The sequence below is a fragment of the Carassius carassius genome, chromosome 36 (genome assembly GCF_963082965.1).
Source record: "Carassius carassius chromosome 36, fCarCar2.1, whole genome shotgun sequence".
NCBI classification, from domain to species: Eukaryota; Metazoa; Chordata; class Actinopteri; order Cypriniformes; family Cyprinidae; genus Carassius; species Carassius carassius.
In genome coordinates, this window is record NC_081790.1 from 29,432,141 (window position 1) to 29,455,397 (window position 23,257).

A 23,257-nucleotide genomic window follows, 5' to 3' on the forward strand; every position below is an offset into this window, starting at 1 on the left:
ATGATGCACTGCATTCTGTCAACTTGTCGACGAGACTGACCTGGTACGAAAAAAAAAACCCAGCTGGTAATTGAATAAATGGCTCTATTAAAATACACAAATTCACATCGTTTTGGATTTACAGTGTAATCAATACACACGAAATGAAGAAACAACTAGACTGAGGTTTTGTGAATCGGTTTTGTACTCTACTTCAAAAAATGTAGAGAAAATTGCTTTTGCAATAACTTTTGATACTGATTTTTATTTAGAACCATAACTGGTCTGATCTGTTATCACACATGAATGATGTTTTTACTGCTGAATTGTATAAAATCTCACATAATGCAAGCATATTCTGTGACTGTTGAAGGGCTTAGACCTTTATCATCATCACTGGGGAAATTATCTTCATCGTTTTACACCAAGTACAGTATATAAAGTAAATTAGACCAGAGGTTCTGAACTCCAAACACAAACGTCATGCTGGAACTGAATTGGTGTGTGAATCCAAATCTCAATTTAAAATCAACTGTTTTACCATTGCCTAACAACATCAGTAACTACTCCACTTCACTGTAATTTGCATGCATATTTTACTTTATTTTTACTCTGGCCATGCAGTGTTTTTACTTTTCCCTTAATGAATGTTCGTTCGTGTGGCATTTATAGTATGGACAGTTCTTCCTGGTTGTCGTACATATGAGTGAAATGTAAAAAAATGCATGGCAAGACCTCAATTCATCAGTTGTTACATTGATTGGAGGTTGATCTGAAAGTCATTTAAGCTATTTGTTAATTGTTCTCACCTGTTTACCTTCCTATTTATTGTGGTTCCTGTCCTCTTGTTTGTTTCGTGCTTCGTTCACTTCTGCTCTTCAGCCATGTCTGGTCTCATCTTGTTCTGTATCTCTCATTTTAGTCCAGTTTGCTAATGCAGCTCTAGGTGCTTCCTGTTGGTATCTCTTCCACTGCACACGGCTCAGCCTGATACTAAATTTGCCCTGCGTGGCTTTCCTGAAAGCTCAGTGCCTTTTACACAACACTCAGTGACAGTCATCATGAGTTTGCACATCTTTAATACGTCAAGAATGTCGAGGACATGAGAAAGCACTCATCCTTGGAGACATCCGTTCAGAGTGAGAGAAGCACCACTTTCCCAAAAAGCTGTCTGAAAGAAAATAATAATTCATGCATATACTGTATATACAGTATGTGTGATGCTTATTTAAATTTGGAGCTTAGATTCTGCCATGGCTGAACCTTTCTTAGTCAAGCTCTATTCTCTATTCAAACTCTATTTTATTATTACAATCTTATTACAACCCGAATTCCGGAAAAGTTGGGACGTTTTTTAAATTTTAATAAAATGAAAACTAAAGGAATTTCAAATCACATGAGCCAATATTTTATTCACAATAGAACATAGATAACGTAGCAAATGTTTAAACTGAGAAATTTTACACTTTTATCCACTTAATTAGCTCATTTAAAATTTAATGCCTGCTACAGGTCTCAAAAAAGTTGGCACGGGGGCAACAAATGGCTAAAAAAGCAAGCAGTTTTGAAAAGATTCAGCTGGGAGAACATCTAGTGATTAATTAAGTTAATTGATATCAGGTCTGTAACATGATTAGCTATAAAAGCTTTGTCTTAGAGAAGCAGAGTCTCTCAGAAGTAAAGATGGGCAGAGGCTCTCCAATCTGTGAAAGACTGCGTAAAAAAATTGTGGAAAACTTTAAAAACAATGTTCCTCAACGTCAAATTGCAAAGGCTTTGCTAATCTCATCATCTACAGTGCATAACATCATCAAAAGATTCAGAGAAACTGGAGAAATCTCTGTGCGTAAGGGACAAGGCCGGAGACCTTTATTGGATGCCCGTGGTCTTTGGGCTCTCAGACGACACTGCATCACTCATCGGCATGATTGTGTCAATGACATTACTAAATGGGCCCAGGAATACTTTCAGAAACCACTGTCGGTAAAAACAATCCGCCGTGCCATCAGCAGATGCCAACTAAAGCTCTATCATGCAAAAAGGAAGCCATATGTGAACATGGTCCAGAAGCGCCGTCGTGTCCTGTGGGCCAAGGCTCATTTAAAATGGACTATTTCAAAGTGGAATAGTGTTTTATGGTCAGACGAGTCCAAATTTGACATTCTTGTTGGAAATCACGGACGCCGTGTCCTCCGGGCTAAAGAGGAGGGAGACCTTCCAGCATGTTATCAGCGTTCAGTTCAAAAGCCAGCATCTCTGATGGTATGGGGGTGCATAAGTGCATATGGTATGGGCAGCTTGCATGTTTTGGAAGGCTCTGTGAATGCTGAAAGGTATATAAAGGTTTTAGAGCAACATATGCTTCCCTCCAAACAACGTCTATTTCAGGGAAGGCCTTGTTTATTTCAGCAGGACAATGCAAAACCACATACTGCAGCTATAACAACAGCATGGCTTCGTCGTAGAAGAGTCCGGGTACTAACCTGGCCTGCCTGCAGTCCAGATCTTTCACCTATAGAGAACATTTGGCGCATCATTAAACGAAAAATACGTCAAAGACGACCACGAACTCTTCAGCAGCTGGAAATCTATATAAGGCAAGAATGGGACCAAATTCCAACAGCAAAACTCCAGCAACTCATAGCCTCAATGCCCAGACGTCTTCAAACTGTTTTGAAAAGAAAAGAAGATGCTACACCATGGTAAACATGCCCCGTCCCAACTATTTTGAGACCTGTAGCAGAAATCAAAATTGAAATGAGCTCATTTTGTGCATAAAATTGTAAACTTTCTCAGTTTAAACATTTGCTATGTTATCTATGTTCTATTGTGAATAAAATATTGGCTCATGTGATTTGAAAGTCTTTTAGTTTTCATTTTATTAAAATTTAAAAAACATCCCAACTTTTCCGGAATTCGGGTTGTATTACATATTTGTTTACTTAAAATATTTGAGTATATGAAGAATTATAGAGTAGTTAAACATTTATTTCTCAGACAATCACAAAATATGTTATCTGATATATATTGTTTCATGTTCGTTATTGATGACATTAATTAGGATCTGCGGTTTAAAAACATTTAAATTTAAATTAAAATTTAAAGCATACACAAGACCTGTTTCTCATATTTTGGCACCTTTGGCTGCAGTCTCCTCAAGACTTTTAGGTAGAGGTTAAAGTGATGAGCTTTGCATTTCAATACTCTGGGGTTTTCTGCTATTCTTCTCTGAGGAGCTGGTGGACATTTTTCAGTTTGTCCAGAGAGGTCGAGTTTGTTCAGTTAAAGTTTGTGCTCTGGCCTGAGCGCTGTGAACCAGGTTTTCATCTAGGATATCTCTGTATTCAGCTTTCATTCTAGCCTGTGTCCCTAACGCTGAACTGAATCACCTCACAGCATGATGCTACCGCAGTGGAAACTTTTGGGAAATTCCAAGCAGTCTTTCATGTGTCTTCCTCTGTGATGAAGAAGACACTGAGGGCTCACAAGGATCCTAAACCAGAAATACAATTGGAGAACAGAAAGGGGATCAAAAACAATCCACTCAAGCAACCAAATCCAAATCACAAATCCAGGGGTTAAGCGGAAGAGACAGTAGGGCCATGCATGGGATAAAACACAAATAAATAAACTCTCATCATTTTTTCCCAAAAAAGACCAATTCTGTTTTTCCCAAATGCTCAGCCAAATTATGAAGTCCCATGGGCTCTAGGGAACCAAGATGCAGCAGGAATGTTTTTTTTTTTTTATTATTATTTTTATTTTTTATGTCCAGCCCAGATCTGTATTTGACAATATTTCTGAACTTTGTAGACAGTCCCTTTTACTTCATGGTTTGTTTGTTTTTTTTTCCCCTCGATATGCAGTTTCATCTTTTAGAGTTTATATAAAGACGTGTGCATTTTCAATTAAAGTTGCCACAGTTGGACTCAATCTTCAACGCTTCAGACAATATGCTATCTTTGCAAATACATGTTAAATTTTCCTACTGACCCAAACCTAACCATCTATAAGTTGCTTATTACTAATAACTATGACTTTTCTCTCAATAAATTCTTAATTTTCTGCTAATTAATAGTTAGTAATGTAGTTGTTAGGTTTAGGTATTGGGTAGAATAGGTCAAGTAGAATAAGGCATTAATATGCTATTAATACATGGCTAATAATCTAGTAATATACATGCTAATAAGCAACTAATAGATGTAACTGTAAAATAAAGTGTTACACAGTCGACTAATACTCTAATGAGAGTTTGTTGGCATTTAGTTCTTACTCAAATATGACCCACAGAAATGCACTTAAGCTTAATTTCAAGTGTCATAGCAAAAGCTCTTAATAGTTGTCACTGTGAGATATTTCAGTTTTGTCTTTCTTTTTTATTATTCACAATCTTTTCTTCATTATAGAGTATGTATTTTTTGATGTGAAAAAATATTTTTGAAAAAAAAAAAGCATTTTATAAAAGGCTGCAATATAGTTAAATGAAAAACACAGGGATCTGAATGCTTCCTGAATGTATTGTTTTTAGTTGATTTAATTTACTTGAGTCTCAAATAATCAGTGCTTTAATTTTTAACATGATCTTACATTGGATTCAACCAAAGTTCAGAGAAACGTGTGCCCAAGTGTTCGAGTATGAATCACCTTATACCCATCCCCATGATATTAAAGCTTTATAATTTCTTTCTCTCTCTTTCAGATAATCTTTCATAAATATTTAACATGTTTCTCTGCAGAGATGATGATATGAATGATTTACGAGCTGAGTTTTAGAGATGCTCTACTCTTCACAAGTTTGGAGAGGAGCACAGCACAAGTACGAACTCTAATGTTCAGCTACAAGGATTTATTTGTTTGTATGTCATTTCCATTAGTTAGCATCTGAAAGTTCCAGTCAGTCCAGTTGCAGGAAATTAAGTCAAAAATAAAAGTCAGTGATCGTTTTAATTACTTAGGTGCAACAATCCAAACATCAAAATGTGCATGATTTTTTTTTTTTTTTAGTTTACATTACATTGCCAGTGTTGCAAAAGTCAATCAGCAGCATAACCTTGAGAATGAGATGACCGATTTGCTGAAGCATGGTGTATTTGTTCAGTAGTTTCAACCAAATGAGATGCACCAGCAGGAGAAGACAAATAAGGAGTCACTGGCTTAAAGAATGCACCTTTGATGCACACTTCGGCCGAGCCCAATTTCTACCCAACAATCATAGCGGCATTACATCACAAAAGCATGGACTCAGAGAAAGACTGTGAGGGTTTAGGATGCCATTTGGTCCCTAATAGTAAAAACTTTACATATATCCATACATAAACATATAGGAAATATTGTTAACGAGTTTCCTTGAGGAGAGTCTTCCCTTAAGTGTGACTTTGTAGGTTGTCCATGCAGAACTTTACTCCAAGTGAAAGCAGGTCCTTACTAGATGAACCTTCTCACTTCTTTGAAGACTTGTGACTTTTCCTCAAGCACCACCCTCTGGCCAAAACGTACAGTCCTCATTCGCTGACTACTTGCAGAAGAATAACGATATATTATGTTAAACTCTTGGCCACTTTCAGATTTTAACGGGTTTAGAACATTTAAACTTTTAATCATTTACAATTAACAGTTTTACATAATGCTAGAGCCCCAAAAGTGTCAAGTATGATCATTTGAAAGAATATAAACTGGTTTCACCAGTAAGCAGTTAGTGTCTAAGATAGTGTCTAAATTTTGGAGTTTTTTACTCCTTTTCAGCAAGACTGGGAGGTGTATGTGGACTGATTATCTCTTTTTTTTACAACACATTGTTGTATTATTAATTAGAAATACATTGAGCCACATGACAGCATATCCATCCATCTCATTGATCTATCTATCAGTGTGTCTTCAATGGGGCAACAAGTAACACATATTTTCACACATAATTGTGTTGATAACAAATAAATTGGGCTATAAATACTTGGAAATAAAGGTGTTTTTCTCTGAATAATCTGAGTAGAATATAATATAATACAATATTAAGGTGTTAAATATAAATGTGACTGCTCTCTTATCAAATCAACTGTTTCTTGTTTTTGGCACATGCTCTCTGTGCCTTGTCTTGGACTTGTATGTCACTTCCTGTCCCTTGGTGTTTGTAGTCAGTTTGTATCTTATCTATTTCAACTTGTAAGCCCCCTGTGGATATATAGCCCTAGTGTTTCTTACATTCTCTGTGAGTTGTTGAATGTAATGGTTGTGTTAGTCCATCAGTCTGTTCTTTGTTCCCTGTGGTTCTAGTTCTTTCCATTAAATCCCTGCGCATAGATCCTTGTCTTTGCCTGTTTCCCTCAGCTTTTCCACAACAATACAGTTTTCACTGGCATGTCTCTTTGACTAGTGCATCTTTGAGCTTATATTTATTATAAGTAAGTACTGTTAAAATCAGATACTCTGAGACTTTTACTCAAGTTGTTTCGGAGGTGGTGACTCGTGACGTGTATTGGAGTAATTGAACTTTTATTCAAGTAAGGTTTTCATGAACTCTTTACACCTCATGACAAATACGTTATTACGTTCTGCAAACCTTTGGAAACAAACAGTGGATGGGATGAAGGCATTATCATTATTGATTTACTTTTTATTATTAATATTATTATTATTAATCCGCAGAATTCTTCCCAGGAGAGATGCTCATTTATTTCTTCAACTGGGATGTGTATGTCATAGTACATCATGTTTTAGTACGCTTCTCTTTTGCCATCTCTATATAATATCTGTTTTTATTGTTATTTTATTTAAACAGTTTTGTGCAAATTTTCCCTTTTACCTCTCCTATGAAACTAAAGCGAGATACATGATTATACGAATACACAGAAAAGTTCAACATTTTAATATGCAAGTAATGGTCTCACCAACAGCTTAGTACATTTGGGAAGGAGATGTCGACATGCATTTGATTTAAATGATTTTTGATAATCTAACAGATTAGAGGAAAATGAATGCATGTGCTAACCAAGCATGACCACAGGCACGAAACGTCCCGCGGCTAACTTCTGCGTTGAGCACTAATACTGAGCGTTCATGGAGTAAGCTGACATCAGTGGAAAGTAGAACAGGCCAGGAGCGTGAATTATAATCTGTTTTCTATTTTCTTCCTTCCCAGTGGCTAAAAGAAGTGGATGGACCATTTAACCACAATGTCTCACTTAAAAACATTAGCTAATTCATTAGACACATTATGTTATATAAGGGATATTCTAATGTTTTCTCCATTGCTAGAGGATAAGTTAACTTAAATGTAATCATTTGACCAATTTATCTCTTTATTTTTAGGAGGGTTGCAAAACAGTGGTGAATTAATAAATAAACACATGCATGCATAGATTAATAGATATTGTGCCACCCTAAATATAGTGTCAAGTGTTTTTTTTTTCCCCCTCTACGTAGTTTGCCCAGAGATTTCACAATGGAGACAGCTGAGGAGCTGTCCATGGTGCTAGAATACAATCCCCTACACTAGATGCTGACTAGATTTGTACATGGTGCTGAAACTGAGTTTCTTCTTATAAATAGCTGTTGTCATTAAAATTGTCACTCTACCTCAGTTTAGACTCATATGTGACATCTGTAAGCTGTACGCAGCGATTGGTCGCCTATATCACGTGGAATTACCATGCTCTTCTTTTTCCTCATGCTGTGAGGAATGACAGCTTCCTGTGCTCACACCATTACTCTCTCTCTCTCTCTCTCTCTCTTTCTCTCTCTCTCTCTCTCGCTCTCTCTCTCTCTCTCTCTATATATATATATATATATATATATATATATATATATATATATATAAAATCCCCGCATCCATTTAAAAGAAGCTAGAAAGAAAATGAAATGCAATAAAAACTAATAATTAAATAAAATAAAAAATACATCAATATATGAGCAAAACATTCAAAGGTGCAAATGCAGAGAGATTTTAGTCAGAGAACAGCGTATTCTAAAATTAATAAATGCCCCAACACGTTAACAAAATAGCCTACATAAAACAGTATCTTATCAATTCTGATTTAATAAGAATAAAATACTAAAATACCGCGATAAACACGGACATTCTAGTCGCTCGGATTGTTTATTCCCTTTTATTAAATATCATTGTGTTTAAAGGGTAATAATAATAAAACTATTACCAACAAAAAATAAATAAATAAGACTCCTTGATATGCATGAGTTGATGCTTTGTTTATAACGTTGTTTGCGTGTTAGTTATAATATTATCTGGGTATAATGGAGAGCTTGTTATAATAGAAGCATGTGAGCTTGGGTTGCATCTCTACCACGCATGTGTTGTATTGCTGCAGCGACGTGCATCAGATCCGCTTTCACACTCTTCATCTGCATTCAAACATTTAGCAGTTGTTCCAGAGCCGGTCTTGCTTTTTTTTTTTTTTTTTTTTTCTTCAGAGAGCTGCCAGTAATATTTCAGTAGTGAAGGAGCTCGCGAAAGCCAACGCGATCTGCTATGTGTCATAGCGAAGAAAGGCAGTAAATAAAGGGGACGCGTCCGTCTGCGTGAAGAGAGAGCAAGATGGTGATCATGTCTTCTTCTTCTCATCGTTCCTCTAAATGCTTGAATGTGATGATGATCCCCGCGATCTCGCTCAAGCTCTGTCTGTGGGCTTTTCTTATCGCCCATCTTCCTCTGAGGTAAGAATATCAGACGAATTGATCATGTTGATGTGCTGGCTGGCGAACGTTATGTGTCTGCGGTGATTGGTGCTGCTCTATTTCACATGGATTCCTCTAATCTGTCCTCCTTAGAGGCTAGGAATGGGTGCATGTTTTCAGATCGCCGATTGTGACATTATGAAGATGAAATTTGATATATATCTGTCGACATTTCTTTTTTTTTTTACGTTGCTGGTGGCGAACCCCTTTATAAATAAGCTCCAGGAAATCACTAAATGAGGCAGAGATGTGTTAATCTATCGAGTAGTCCGCGTAATAATAATTATAATAATAGTAATAATTATATAACTAATACTAGTCATTTAATGATCTTGTTCGGTCGGGAGGTGTGTCTTGATTCAAACAGCCATTAAACCAAATTCAGGACAGAATCAGGATAAATGCGAAAGCATGCTTTTATTTAGTCAAGGGCTAAAGTTCAAAGCTTTGCTGTGTGCGTGACGCCATTTCAGTCAAGACGTTTGTTTAAGAAGATTTAAGTCAGGGATTGACTCCTCCTCTCCACCTGCTGATGAAGAATCAGGAATAATTCTGGCCTGTAACTACACAGTCTGTGCGTGGACAAGTCACACAAGCATTAGAAGAAAATAATAATATTAAAGTACTGAAATAAAGGTGGTTTTATTGGTGAGATGGCTTTACTTTACGTGTGCTTCCTTGAGATCCCAGTGCTGTGTGTGCAAAAGTAAAACAAATAATCATTGTGAAATGAAGCTATTAATTTGATATTCACACGTACTAATGAAACTTCTCATCACAAAGCACTGCTGGTGCTTGTTTTTTTAGTTTTGGGGGTATTTTGACCAAGGTGGGATTCTGAGCATACACATTTAAATGAAAACATTATGCATTTTATCACCTTTACCTTTTAGTTGCATCAGTTACTTGGGCTTTCTACGTCCGAGGAGATTACTGGCAAAGGCATGTTTTGTAATTATAGTAAAAGCCTGCTTTTGTTCCAGTACTTTGTAATATAATACTTGCTTTCCATTGTCAGGATAATGCGATCAATACTTTTGCTATCAATGTCATAAAATGTTTTATCATACAGTACTTCCCAGCCAGTTTCACACAGGGCATCCGTCCAGAAAGGCACCTGTATTTGAGATAGGCTAGCGATAATTGATTGAGAAAGGACAGCTAGACCTTGTGTGCAGTTATTGAGGGATTCAAACTGTCAATACTGTAGCTGTGCAAACCTAAAGTGTATTTAACCGTGCAGAAATCATTGATTGATTAACAGTGACTTACTGAAGGAATTGCATTGACAGAGTTACTAATACTGACACTCAGGGTTATTGCTCTAATCTTCTTCAGACTATAGGTGTTCTACTATTTTGCACATAAATTACTTTGTTCATTAGGCTGTTTGAAAGATATAAGGGTATATTTTTCTGACCCATAAGGAATAGCAGGCAAGAGTCAGATTCACATGGATCAAAAGCTCATCAGATGGCTGTTGATGTGGCACGTGTCGGCGGCACCCAAAGACTACATGCCATTTTCTTCTGAAGTCGCACCACAGGGACTAATATACACTGACTAGTGTTGAGATGAAAGGTTGCTGCTACCTTTGATATCTCTCATGCTGGTTTAAGAGCAAGGCCTGTGGTAACACCTCAACCTTATCACGGAAGATGTTCTGAACCTAAGCTCAGATGATTGAAAGTTGACTCCCAAATGCATCCGATGTGTCACAGACGAACATTATGATATTCAGAAGTGAGTATAATCTTCCCAAGTGTCCAGGACACAGTAAAAGCACATTGATTGAAGTGTTACTGATCCATAAACACAAATATGTGCTATGTCTTTGATTGCCTTGCTTAAAACTATAATGAAAAGGGCAGTATTAAAAAATGTTGGTCCAGTTTCATAAATCAGTGGTTCTCGGTGAGTTGCAGCCCAAAAAATATTATAATGCATATTGTAGTCAAAATAGCAAAATAAACAGGCCTGAAGTGAAACCACTCAACAAAAGATGCTATAATGTATTTATTTATTTATTTCAAATAATTATTTTTGAATATTAAAACTGACCCTATTTAAACTCCAAATGGATCTTATGGTAACACTTCATTTTAAGGACCAATTCGAACTATTATCTAGCATGCACATCACTAGCAGATTGGCTGTTTATTACTACTTATAAAGCACATATTAATGCCTTATTCTGCATATTTGATCTCTTAATCCTATACCATACATATTAAGCAAATATGCAACAAATTAGGAGTTTATTGAGGAAAAGGTCTAGTTAGAGAATTGGACCGATCTTATTTAGTTAGGATTAAGCTTTAAGACCTGTCAATATCCAGACTGTTTAAAGGTCATATAATTAGGGAACTGAAGGCCATTACAGCTCAGCTGATGTATTGTTAATAGTGCCTTGTCTCCAGGACAGTGTAGATGGGCACATCTGATTTCTTCTGTGGGCTACATGCACCAGATGATGTAAATCAGTGGAGGAGCTGGGCCCAATAAACAAAACTGGCATCAGCATCCCATCATGGGAAATATCATCTCCTTTTCATTATGAGCTATCTTATACTGAGAAGCGTCACAAAAGGGTTACGGTGAGCGTGTTCCTGCATCGCTGCATGGGCTGATTTTTGAATCGCAGGTTGGTTATTTCATTATACTCAATAAGTATGAAATGAAAATCTGATGCAATGGCTCTCATGACCACACAGAAGCCATTTGAGCCAAGTTATTTCTTCACACATTGCAAAAATTGAAACAATTTCATAGTATACCATTGAATACCATTATATTGTACCATGAAGAAAATTATGCCTTTTTAGGACCTTCGGCATCCTTATAAAATAACATTAAGTTATGTATTTGGTGTAATGCAATGTGTTTATGTGGTTTAAGGTTAAAAAAACACGTTAATTTCCAGATTCTGTACATTATTGTTGCTCCTCCATGCTCCACCTTCTGAAACCCATTGATTTTTACAAAACTCATCTTTCTGAAAAGCAAGGTGTGCTCTGATTGGCCAGCTCTCCAGTGCATTGTGATTGGCTGAATACCTCAAGCATGTGACGGAAATGTGACCATACTGTGATGCAGTGTGTCCCAGCACGACGAGACAAAACCAATAAACCTTTAAAAATGAGGCATTTGTTGCATCCAGTGGGGACATAATAACTGATTATAATGACTTATACTGTCTTTTTAGGCGTTACGTTGTGTATCGTGCCACGTAAACATAAAGCCATGTCTGGATTTGTGATCGGAGAAATGTAAACAAAAAGTGCTACTCTACACTGCTCAAAACACGTGTTTGAATCATCAGTGGCAAATTCTTTAAATATCAAGAACGTACTTACAGGCTGTGAATCAGAAGTGGAAAACACATGTGACGATCCCGGGCCGGACTCAGCTTCATCCACAGTGATAAAAAAGACCAGCTCGAACACTTGAGCAGCATTATGCAAATCTTCCAAACAGTGATGTAGATATGTGTGGGGTGTTTAAACAAGGCATTTTAGGAGAGCGTGGTTGACTTGAAATTTTATAAAGAATATCTCTTTGGATTTGAGACTTTAGTCTTTGCAACTTTACAGACCTTCTTTATGCACCAAGAGCTTGTAACACTCCAAAGAGAAAGGACGAATCAAAATCTCATCATATGACCCCTTTAATATTGCATTCTGAAGAGTAGATTACAAGTAGCATGATATCTAATCAGTTTAGTTTGTTCCAAGTAACTAGTGAAGTAACGCATCGCTTTTTAATTGACTTTTGTCCATGTATTGACTGACATCTCTCCTGTTCACATGTTGAGAGAAATCATGATTAGGTGCAGAGGTGGTATGTGAGCTGTGTGAACATGATCTTACTGTAGTTCTAGACTATACGAATAAGCAACAATGACCGTAAATAAGCATAACATCTGTGTTCCTTTTTTTATTGTTCATCTTTCTTTTCCTGCGTCCTCTAATGTACAGACGTGAATGTACATTTCCTTCAGCCTGAGGCTTATTGAATTCACATTTGGAAACAAATCTGAAAGGGCTTTTACATTTGCCAAAAATATAAATTTCTATATTATAAAAGAACAAGCAAGACCAGTCAGATGAGAAAACTGCAAAAGTAACACAATAAGTTACTGCTTTAAGAAGTAAAGCAATATTGTAGTGCATCACAGTATCTTTCCCCAACACTGATTCTGAATAAAAGATGGTGTGGTAGGCCTACTCATTAAACATCTTAAGATTTTACTTCTGTTCATTTATTTGTCATTTTACTGTCATTGGTTATGTTCTTAGGGGTTGATGAAGACCTACATCTCAAGAACACTGCAAGGAATTTTTAATTTAAGACTAATTAAAAATCTTATTTTCCAATCCAGGCATGAGTGTTTATTAATGGTTCAAGCTGTGAACATAGACTTTCTGACTTTCTTTTCATGTTTTTCTAGTTATTATTATTCCGTTTCTTCCTTAAACCATCTGTACATCAGAAACAGTCACAGAGCTTGGTGAGATTGTTAGAAATCCCGGCTGAATTTCAGGAATTACCCTGAAGCTCCTGGGACTAACAGCAATTTCTAAAAGATCAGCTGTAAAACTAATGCTGTCCAGAGGAAAGCACATGATAGGAAATCCTCTTAAGTCTCAGGTTAAAATCTCCATAAATAGTTCAGTATATTGACGTGTACTGTATTTATATATACAGAGAGAGAGAGAGAGAGAGAGAGAGAGAGAGAGAGCCGCCATAGAGTAATAATGAGAAGAATAACAAAGTGCAGTAAAAGGTAAAACAGTTATGCTTCAAACCCGTGTGTTTATAATTAAGACAATGCTTTAAAAAGAATATGGTATGAAACACTGGTGCGCAATATTGCACAGCTGGAAGCAGATGACACTTGATGCCATACACATTCAATTCAGTATTATTTATATCTCCTGCAATAATGCATACTACAGTACTTCTCTAATGTTTAATTGTTGTTGTTGTTTGTATCTTTTATGTTGTTGTTGTTGTTGTTTTTGCATGACTATTGTATCACTGTGTCGTCTACTTGAGTCACTTGTCCTTGCCCTTTGAAAATCCCCATTTGAGGCTATATTTATGGCTTTTATTTTTAATATGACAATTTCTGGAACAAGCATCTGAAAATGTACTGTTAATATGTGAAGTATAATATATTGTATTCTAAACTCTTCATTTGTAGTGTTCTCAGTAGAAGAGCAGCTCCAGTGCTCTCCAGCTCTGTGTGATATTAAGTTTCACATTATAGATGCACCAATTAAACTGCTGGGAAAATGTGTGAAATATAATAACTTGATTGATATTAGGCCTGTCACTTATATGCTGTTATCACTATTATTGCAGGTAATTAATAGTTATTATATGATAATTGTTGTGATCGGTGATTAATTGAAAGGCAGCTGTTCTCTTGCCATTTCTTTTAAAGGCAGTCCAATTAAACCCACAATCTTTCCTTTTACATTAATGAAGACTTTCTGTAGTTGAGTATATATTACATTATTGCATATACAGTATACAATAATGTAAACACAATAATAATGCAATTATATAAATACACATTAATGTGTATTGTATATTTTATATCATTCTGTATTAAGGACAAAGCTCTTCTTTTTTGTTCCATGTTGCATGTTTTGTTGCATTATCTTTGTATGGTAGATCAAAATATTGACAGTAAAATAAACCTGTAGTGCTTTGTGTTCGAAATAACTCAAGATGGTCTGAAATGTCAAAGCATTTCTAGTTTTCACTTACAAAATCATTTATTTGGGATACAGTGTCCATCCATCCATCCACCAAATCGCTTCTTCCAATCCTCTTCTAATTATATCTTGATGAGAAAATTATGTAATCTTTGTGACAGGTCTAACTGATGTTCAAATTGTTCTGGGATGCTAAAAGTCTTCATTTTTATTAACTGCTTAAATGAATATGCGTAGAGTTCAGCAGGAAGGTTTTAAATGGCTTCAGAAACTGTTTGTCGTTGAAAAGACAATCATTAAGAGAGTCCTACTCGCCTAGGGAAAAAAAAATTGTATGGTTTGTTAGGATAGGACTGTTAGGATTTGGCCGAATTACAACTACAACAACCAATGATCAAAATATTGAGAATTCCTTTAAAGTTGTCCAAATTAAGTTTTAGCAATGCATATTACTAATCAAAAATTAAGTTTTGATATATTTACGATTGGCAATTTACAAAGTATCTTCATGGAACATGATCTTTACTTAATATCCTAATGATTTTTGGCATTAAAAAAAAATTGATAATTTTGACCCTTTGCAATGTTTTTTTTTTCTTTTTTTTTTTTTTCTTTCTTTTTCTTTTTGGTTATTGCTACAAATATACCCCAGAGAATCAAGACTGGTTTTGTGGTCCAGGGTCATATATTGCTCAAGATTTCTTGATATAAAAAAACTCAATTACACTTTATTTAGAGTATGACTTTTGCACAATGCACATTTCTTAATATTAAGCCTAAAAATATGTTTTGTTTTAATGTCACTGCTGATGAAGACTGTATGATCTTTGAATAATACCAGCCTTTAAATGCAAGATATTTAATTTGTACCTGATGCATACTTGCAAAAGTTCCACTGTAGCATAATCAAATATACTTCGGTATATATTCAGTTGGACTTTAGCACTACTTCCTCACCATTAAAGTGCATTAAGTTTTGCAGACTTGAAGTATACCAGTACTTTATTCATACTTTATCCATTACATAAATATGTAAATGTATTTGTATACTTAGCATGAAATAAATGTATTTCAAATACATTGAGTTTATTTATTTTTCACTAGGGTCCCCATATTAATGTACAGTGAAGTGTCTTGAAAATGTTACAGTCTCGCCTTTCTGAAAGGTTTCGTCAGAGCAGCAAAGCTCTGTCATGTTTCTCTCAGAGATGTGCTTTCTGTCTTCTACTGACTCCATGGTTACTGCCTCACACCATCCATTGTTGTCTGATTGCTTTGCCAAGGTCCACAGCATTCATTTGAGAAGGATCTGGTATACTTTAATATTTTAATAAATTACATAGATAGATAGATAGATAGATAGATAGATAGATAGATAGATAGATAGATAGATAGATAGATAGATAGATAGATAGATAGATAGATAGATAGATAGATAGATGGCAGCTGTGCACTGCTATGCAAACATAAACTCTAATCTTAACCCAAGCAGGTAGTTTATGAAACACATAAGCTGTGATTAAAATGATTATAGCCTATTCTCATAGAACACATGAGATAATGCTGTAAATGCAAGACCGAGGCTTGTGTTTGTCGCACCTTCCCCTCACAATCTGATTCTGGGAGCGCTACCAGGCAGAAAGACGGAGCGAGAGCACATTTCCACTTCTAATGCAAGACTATTATTGTGCGTCTGTCTGTCTGTCTCCAGCCTCCACCATCACACCCACACTCTGCAAAGGCTGAACGTTATCTTTGTCCTCCTCTAGATGACGCCCTTTTTTATGGATCTAGTTAAATGGCCTTTTAAAGAACTTTGTTGAGTTTCATGGTCACATGTCACATTAAGAACACGTGAATCCTGAATCTGCTTCCATCTGTTGTGTAAAGCCCAGGAGAAGCATTGCTTTTCATTTTTTGACATTTATAATTGCTATTTTAGATACCTCGTGTTTGTATGTAATTTATTTCTCTGTTTTGATGAACATAGTTAACATTTTCATGTGGAAGATATTTTTTCCATATATTACCATATATTACAGTATACTCGCTTGACAGCTTGTTAACAGTAACATGTATAAGAGCAAAATCATATCAGATGGACATTTATTATGTGGTCAATCCAAAGTCAACATGAGCTTACACTCTAGAGACAACAGAAATAAAAGTTCATTTACGAAAATGTTAGACATTTAAAAGAGTGACAGATTAGCAACTTTGATTCACCTTTTTTAATGTTGTGTTGTATTTGTTTCCCTTTAGCTCTGTCCAGCTGGAAAGTGATGATGATGAAGTGACAAACAAAACGTGGGTTCTGACCCCCAAAGTGTACGAGAGCGACGTCACACATATTTTGAACAGCTTACTAGATGGCTACGATAACAAGCTGAGGCCAGACATCGGAGGTAGATTCAGTTTCTTTTTTTACATTCAGATCTGAGCTACTGAAGGTAGTTCAGCAAGTGTGTCATTTTGTTTAATAACTGACTCAAATGCATGTTTAATGTCCAAGAATACTGAACCTCTTTACATTTTGATTTAATAGCTTTAATAACACAGCAAACACCCTCTCAATTCCAAACCGTGATTCATTGTGTTTGTTTGACTGTTCAAGCATACAACGTGTTTTGTCGGAATACTGCATCTTTCTGATTTACTCTTTCAGCTGGGGTTTTATTTAAGTTCAATTGTGTTTGAGTTGTGTTTGGTATATTATTTGATGAAAAACTGGCCTTGATGAAACTGTCCTGGGTAATTTGTCCAACCTTCCCTTTTTTAAGTTCTTAGAAAAAGTAGTCGCCACACAATTACAGTCTCACAAGTCTTGATCCGTCACTTCTTCCCGTGGAGTGCCTCAAGGATCTGTTCTTGGTCCACTTCTGTTTTTAATCTACATGCTTTCCCTGGGTCAGATCATCAAGCGCCACCAATACGCAAATAATTTTTTCTGCACAGCTCAACTGTCTTTTCTTCTAGTTCTTTAACATCTTGCCTACATGATCTTAAAATATGGATGGCTCAGAATTTCTTAAAATTGAATACTGAAAAAACAGAGATTCTTTTAGTTGGCTTTGTATTCTTTCATTTTGATTTTTCTATTAATATCAACAGAGTTATAGTACATCCTTCCCCTACTGTATGTAATCTTGGTGTACTATTTGATTCTGCAAAATGATTCCCATATCATCCAACTTGCCAAGTCCTGTTTTTACCAACTTCGCAATAATGTCCGTTTATGACAATCACTAAATTTTAAAGATGCTGAAACTGTTAGTCATGGTTTGATAACTTCACGCCTGTACTATTGTAACTCTTTGTTAAATGGCCTACATAAAAAAGCCCTTAATCGCTCATATCTAACTCAAATGCAGCTGCTTGTGCCCTTACATTTACCAAAAAATCAACCCACTGCAACAACATCACTGCTGTCTTAAAGCAATTACATTGGCTCCCTATTATCTATCATATTCAGTTTAAGATACTCATCCTAGTTTTCAAAGCTTGTCATTGTTCTGCAGCTTTGTACCTCTCTGCATACGCATATAAGATTGAGTTCTATTTGCTTGCAGTACCCAAATTCAGACTTTCTAGTGTGGGTGGCAGAGATTTCAGCATTTCAGCTACTAAGCTCTGGAACAAACTTCCTCAAAACCGTCATGCTGTTGTCTCTTTGCTCCAGACCTTTAAAACTGATCTCAAACTCACTTATGTTAATTGATTGTCTGCTTCATTTTACAAGTCCATGTTTGCTTGTATTACTTATCTAGAACATAAGATAATCTCTGTCTGCTTTATTTGTTTGATCATGTGACATGTTATATGTACTGTATTTGTGTTCATGTTGTCTTTCAACTTTATATAATGTGTCCTTGGGTTTTGAAATACGCTATATAAATAGAACATTATTATTATTATTATTATTATTATTATTATTATTATTATTATTATTATTACAGTATTTATTAAACATTCATGCTAAGCTCTTCAGTCATTGCTGTGCAGGTAGTTCCAGTAATCATCTGACAAAATTTGAAGGAGTAGAAAAAAATGGAATACAGTGCATTTCAAAATGGCAACAACTGCAATGTATGGGGCCTCAATGTAACATACTGACTTTGAGATCTTAGTTTGTTTCTAGGACAAAGGGTTTAAAAGTTAAGAATTCTTACACACAACAGAGTTGGCCCTAGAGACACCAGAATTAATTATATTTCTATTGAGGGCCATCCCTTTAAGTGTGCCAAATTTCATCATTCTCCTTCCTATGGTTCATAGGGCTGCCATAGACAACATTTGGGGTGGAATAATAATTGCGTCAGCGGTTACAGTCCTTTCAGTGCTCGGCCCCTAATAAAAACAAGAGTTGCAAGCAGTTATATTGGGGCCCAGCACCAAACATTCTGAAATATGTTATCAACGCTAGCTACATCTTGCTCTTATGATGTCTAATGGGTTTGAAAAGGTTTATTTGGGTCTGAACTGGTTTGATGTGGTTTCCGAGGGGTCGGTTGAAGTTTAATGGGCTCTAAAGTGGTTTAATGTGGTGTTCATAGTGTTTATTGATTTTCCTGTCTTCATCTTACTTACTCTATGTCTGTCTGAACATAAAACCTTCAAAATTAAGCCAAAAACATCCAACCATCAGCAAACTTTATGTAGTTTGCATGGTAAAAGAGAAAATGATGCCTGCATCTTTGGGCCAAAAACACACATTGGAGAAAAAAGTAACAAAGTTACTGTTCCTGGACCACATGAGATGAGATTTGAGTGCACAGCTTTCTGCAGTTTACATTTTCAGCATGAAAGGAATGTAATTACTTTATGTACTGAGCTCAGCATGCATTGCACTCAGAATAATAGACAGACAAAGATATTCTGTTACAGAAACCCTAGATGAGATGTGATAACACAAACTCCTGATCTCTTCTGCACTACATCATTTAACACAGGGGTTTGTGACCTCTCGTGTTTTTGAGTGCAGTCCAAAATATGAAAAAGTGTACATTAGATAATTATGTTAGTCGATTAATGGAGACAGAAAATGAATATTGGGCAAATAGCCTCAGTGGAGTTTTTGCATTTATTATTCAATAAATAAATAAATAAATAAATATATATACGAATGAAAAAACTGTTAATTCATTGTCATAGTTTAACTAAAATTCATAAAACAAGGGAACAAATTCTTAATTCAAGGCCACAATTAATGCATTTTTGTCCCTATGTCATATGTGTGTTTGAGGCTTCTTGAATTGTGTTAAAAATTGTATAAAATATAACTTTTAGCTTTTTGTGAAAATGACTTTTGCCAATCTACCAAAATCAGTGCTTTTGTATAGAATACAGAGAACTGTCTCCGATTTGTATTATTATTAAATATTAAATATTAAATGATTCCTCTGATTTGGACACACTTTCAAGCTCAGTCTCACATTTTCATGCTACATCACTAAATCTCATGTCAAAATACAAAACAAAAGTGTGTATTCTCTAATTCTAAAGTGTAGAGTTGTCAAGCAATAAAAAAGATGAATCTAATTAATAACACTAAATCTAATCAATCACAAATTAATCGTACATCAAATTTGGCTGTGAAATGACCACAAACTATTAAATTAAAGTACATAGATCGATTAATGGCACGTCATTAAAATATCAAGCAAAACATTTCCTAAAGAGAAGCTTGTTTTAAATTATACATCTACAGATTTAGTGTTGACAAACATTTTCTAGGAACTTCTAGAAACGTACATAGATCACCATAATATCTCATTAAATCTAAGTTTGTCATAATTTACTCAGTGTTATGTTGTACTTATAACTTCATTTCTTCTGCAGAACACAAATAGTGATATAACACAAATAATGATTTAATGAATATCCTTTGAAGTCAGTATGTGACAGTGACAGTATGTTGTGTCATATGTGCATCTGGCTTTTTTCATCTGCTTTTTCATCTGCTCTGCTTAATTATTTCATCTGCTCTGATTGTTTTTTGTTAAAAAAAAAGAACTTACTCCATTGTTATTACCTTAATAAACCTTGTCAAATTTACTCTGAACTAGCTGAACTAATTTGACATTTTCCCTCCTCTGCTCTCTACAGTCAAACCAACCGTGATCCAAACTGACATGTTTGTCAACAGTATTGGTCCAGTAAACGCCATCAACATGGTAAGAGATATCCTCTAACACATTTTTATGAATATATGCATTATATATGCATGAATGCATTTTTATTTTATAATGTATCAGCATATTTTTTATACACAAATGTTATTAACATTAGAAACTAAAAAACCTGTGAAGCTGATATTCTTACACATACTGTATGTCAGAGTGATATTACAAATTGCAATGCAGTCTATTTTCTTTTAGCCAATTTTATTTTATTGTATTTATATTTTTTGGATGTTTATTAATGCTTACATTCTATAATGATAAGTATGGGAGCTTGTTTCCAATTCTTACTTTTTTTTTTTTTATTTGTGTGTTATAAATTCACAGTTGTGAGTTATGGATCTGTAATTGTGATATATGAACTCGCAATTGCACGAAAAAAGATTCTGAGTCAATTCTGATTTTTTTTTTCAGAATTTTGAGACATGAACCTGCAAATGTGAGTTATAAAGTCCAGTTCTGAGAGAGAGAAAAAATACTATAATAATTTATCTCACAATTCTGACTTTATTTCCCAGAATTGCAAGTTCATATCACACAATTCTGACTTTAGAACTTTAAATTGCAAGCCAGAATTGTGCAAAACAGATTAGAATTTTGACCAATGACCATTTTTTATATATTCAGTGGTAGAAACTGGCTTCTATGAAAGTGAAAGTGAGGTGACATTCAGTCAAGTATGGTGACCCATACTCAGAATTTGTGCTCTGCATTTAACCCATCCAAAGTGCACACACACAGAGCAGTGAACACACACACACACTGTGAACACACACCCGGAGCAGTGGGCAGCCATTTATGCTGCGGCGCCCGGGGAGCAGTTGGGGGTTCGATGCCTTGCTCAAGGGCACCTAAGTCGTGGTATTGAAGGTGGAGAGAGAACTGTACATGCACTCCCCCCACCCACAATTCCTGCTGGCCCGGGACTCGAACTCACAACCTTTTGATTGGGAGTCCGACTCTCTAACCATTAGGCCACGACTTCCCATACTTCTATACATAATCATTGAGGATATCTACAGTAACTGAACATTGTATGTCCAAACAAAGGTAATTCTGGGAGATATACAATTAAAGGAGTGAATACTGTCCAGTATTCTCTGTCAGTCCCAGGACTGAGGCGACTATCTAATTGCAGCTTTATTTTTTAAATAAGAAGATAATTCAAGAACAAAGAGACCCTAAGGAAACTACAAACATTCAAATTAACAAATAATGAACAAATATCAACTGAAACATATGACTATACAGTACAGTTGTAATAATATACAAACTTCATAATCTCTGGAAGAAGGAGGCGGGAACTGGAGGACAATCAAATCAAGACTTTAATGACAAAATAAAACCAAAACAGCGCGACAGCCCCTCACGGACGACTGCCGCGCACAAACAAAACCAAACACAAAATAAAACCGCTCACGGTGACCTGCATGAAATGTTTCTGGCAGCATTTTTTTCTGTATGGTATAGAGGGCTATGCATTCAAGCACTGGTGTTCACACAAATAAATGAAAGGTCTGCCCTTTCTGATTCCTTAGGAGTACACGATTGACATCTTCTTCGCCCAGACGTGGTATGACAGGCGGTTAAAGTTCAACAGCACCATGAAGGTTCTGCGTCTCAACAGCAACATGGTGGGGAAAATCTGGATCCCTGACACGTTTTTCCGCAACTCTAAGAAGGCAGATGCCCACTGGATCACCACACCTAATCGCATGCTTCGGATATGGAACGACGGGCGTATACTGTACACTTTAAGGTACATGCAATGTTTTTAATTGTGAATTATCATGCATAAACCGAGCGTACCCAGATAGCAAGCATTGAAACAATGCAAAGTCATTGTTGAATGCAAATTGCACTGAATTAGTTACAAAGCAATGTTGGTTCAATATCAGTTCTGCCCTCTCAGGTAATGTTAAAACAGTGTTACGTTTTTAATAGTTGCTGATTTTGATTCTAGATTCTTGTTGATTTTGAATGATCATTGAAATTAACAAAATAAATCAACTGCGATGTTAAAATATATGTTTTTTTCCTCATCATGACGTATTTTTGGACTGATGCGACTTATACTCAGGTGTGACTTATAGTCCGAAAAATACGTTACAAACACATGCATGCATATATTTAGGAAAAATGTTGATATATTAAATATATTTATATATAATATAAAATAAAATAAGAATATAATATGAACATATAAATGTATAAATGTAAATATTTGTAAAATGTATACTGTATGTGTGTTTATTTATATATACATAATAAATATACACAATACAGATATATATATAATGTAAACAAAAACTTCCATTTTGGGTGTGATTAATCGCGATTAATTGTTTGATAGCACTAATAAATATACATATATATATATATATATATATACATATATATATATATATATATATATACAGTACATATGCAATAACAATGCTTCAATTTTACAGTATTATGAATGCAAGTGCCCAAAGTTTCAAGTCTTAAAGATGTTGTTTACTAGCGCCTCATTATTTATTTATTTATGTTTGTTTATTTGTTTGTTATTGATGAAATGTCACCTGAGAGCAAGTCCATTTAATCGTTAGTATTGTTAACTGTTTAATTGATTCACCATGCATCTCTAGTCTTAGTAATTGCTTTCAGGAAGAATTCATCCAGTTATAACAATGAGCAATTGTCTGC

General features: G+C 35.4%; 1 protein-coding gene across 4 annotated transcripts in view; it reads left to right on the forward strand.

Annotated features, from left to right (window-relative positions):
- Positions 1-8,287: 8,287 nt before the first annotated feature.
- The window catches only part of LOC132117561 (gamma-aminobutyric acid receptor subunit gamma-2-like), a 47,219-nt gene continuing 32,249 nt past the window's right edge, over positions 8,288-23,257 (forward strand). For 3 of the 4 annotated variants that reach the window (XM_059526926.1, XM_059526927.1, XM_059526928.1), the window contains exons 1-4: positions 8,288-8,643; positions 16,653-16,795; positions 20,496-20,563; positions 22,108-22,328. In XM_059526926.1, the coding sequence (XP_059382909.1) occupies positions 8,525-8,643; positions 16,653-16,795; positions 20,496-20,563; positions 22,108-22,328 (551 nt within the window). In that variant the 5' untranslated portion in view covers positions 8,288-8,524. The remainder of the gene's footprint in view (positions 8,644-16,652; positions 16,796-20,495; positions 20,564-22,107; positions 22,329-23,257) is intronic. The other variant, XM_059526925.1, reaches the window with a different exon arrangement.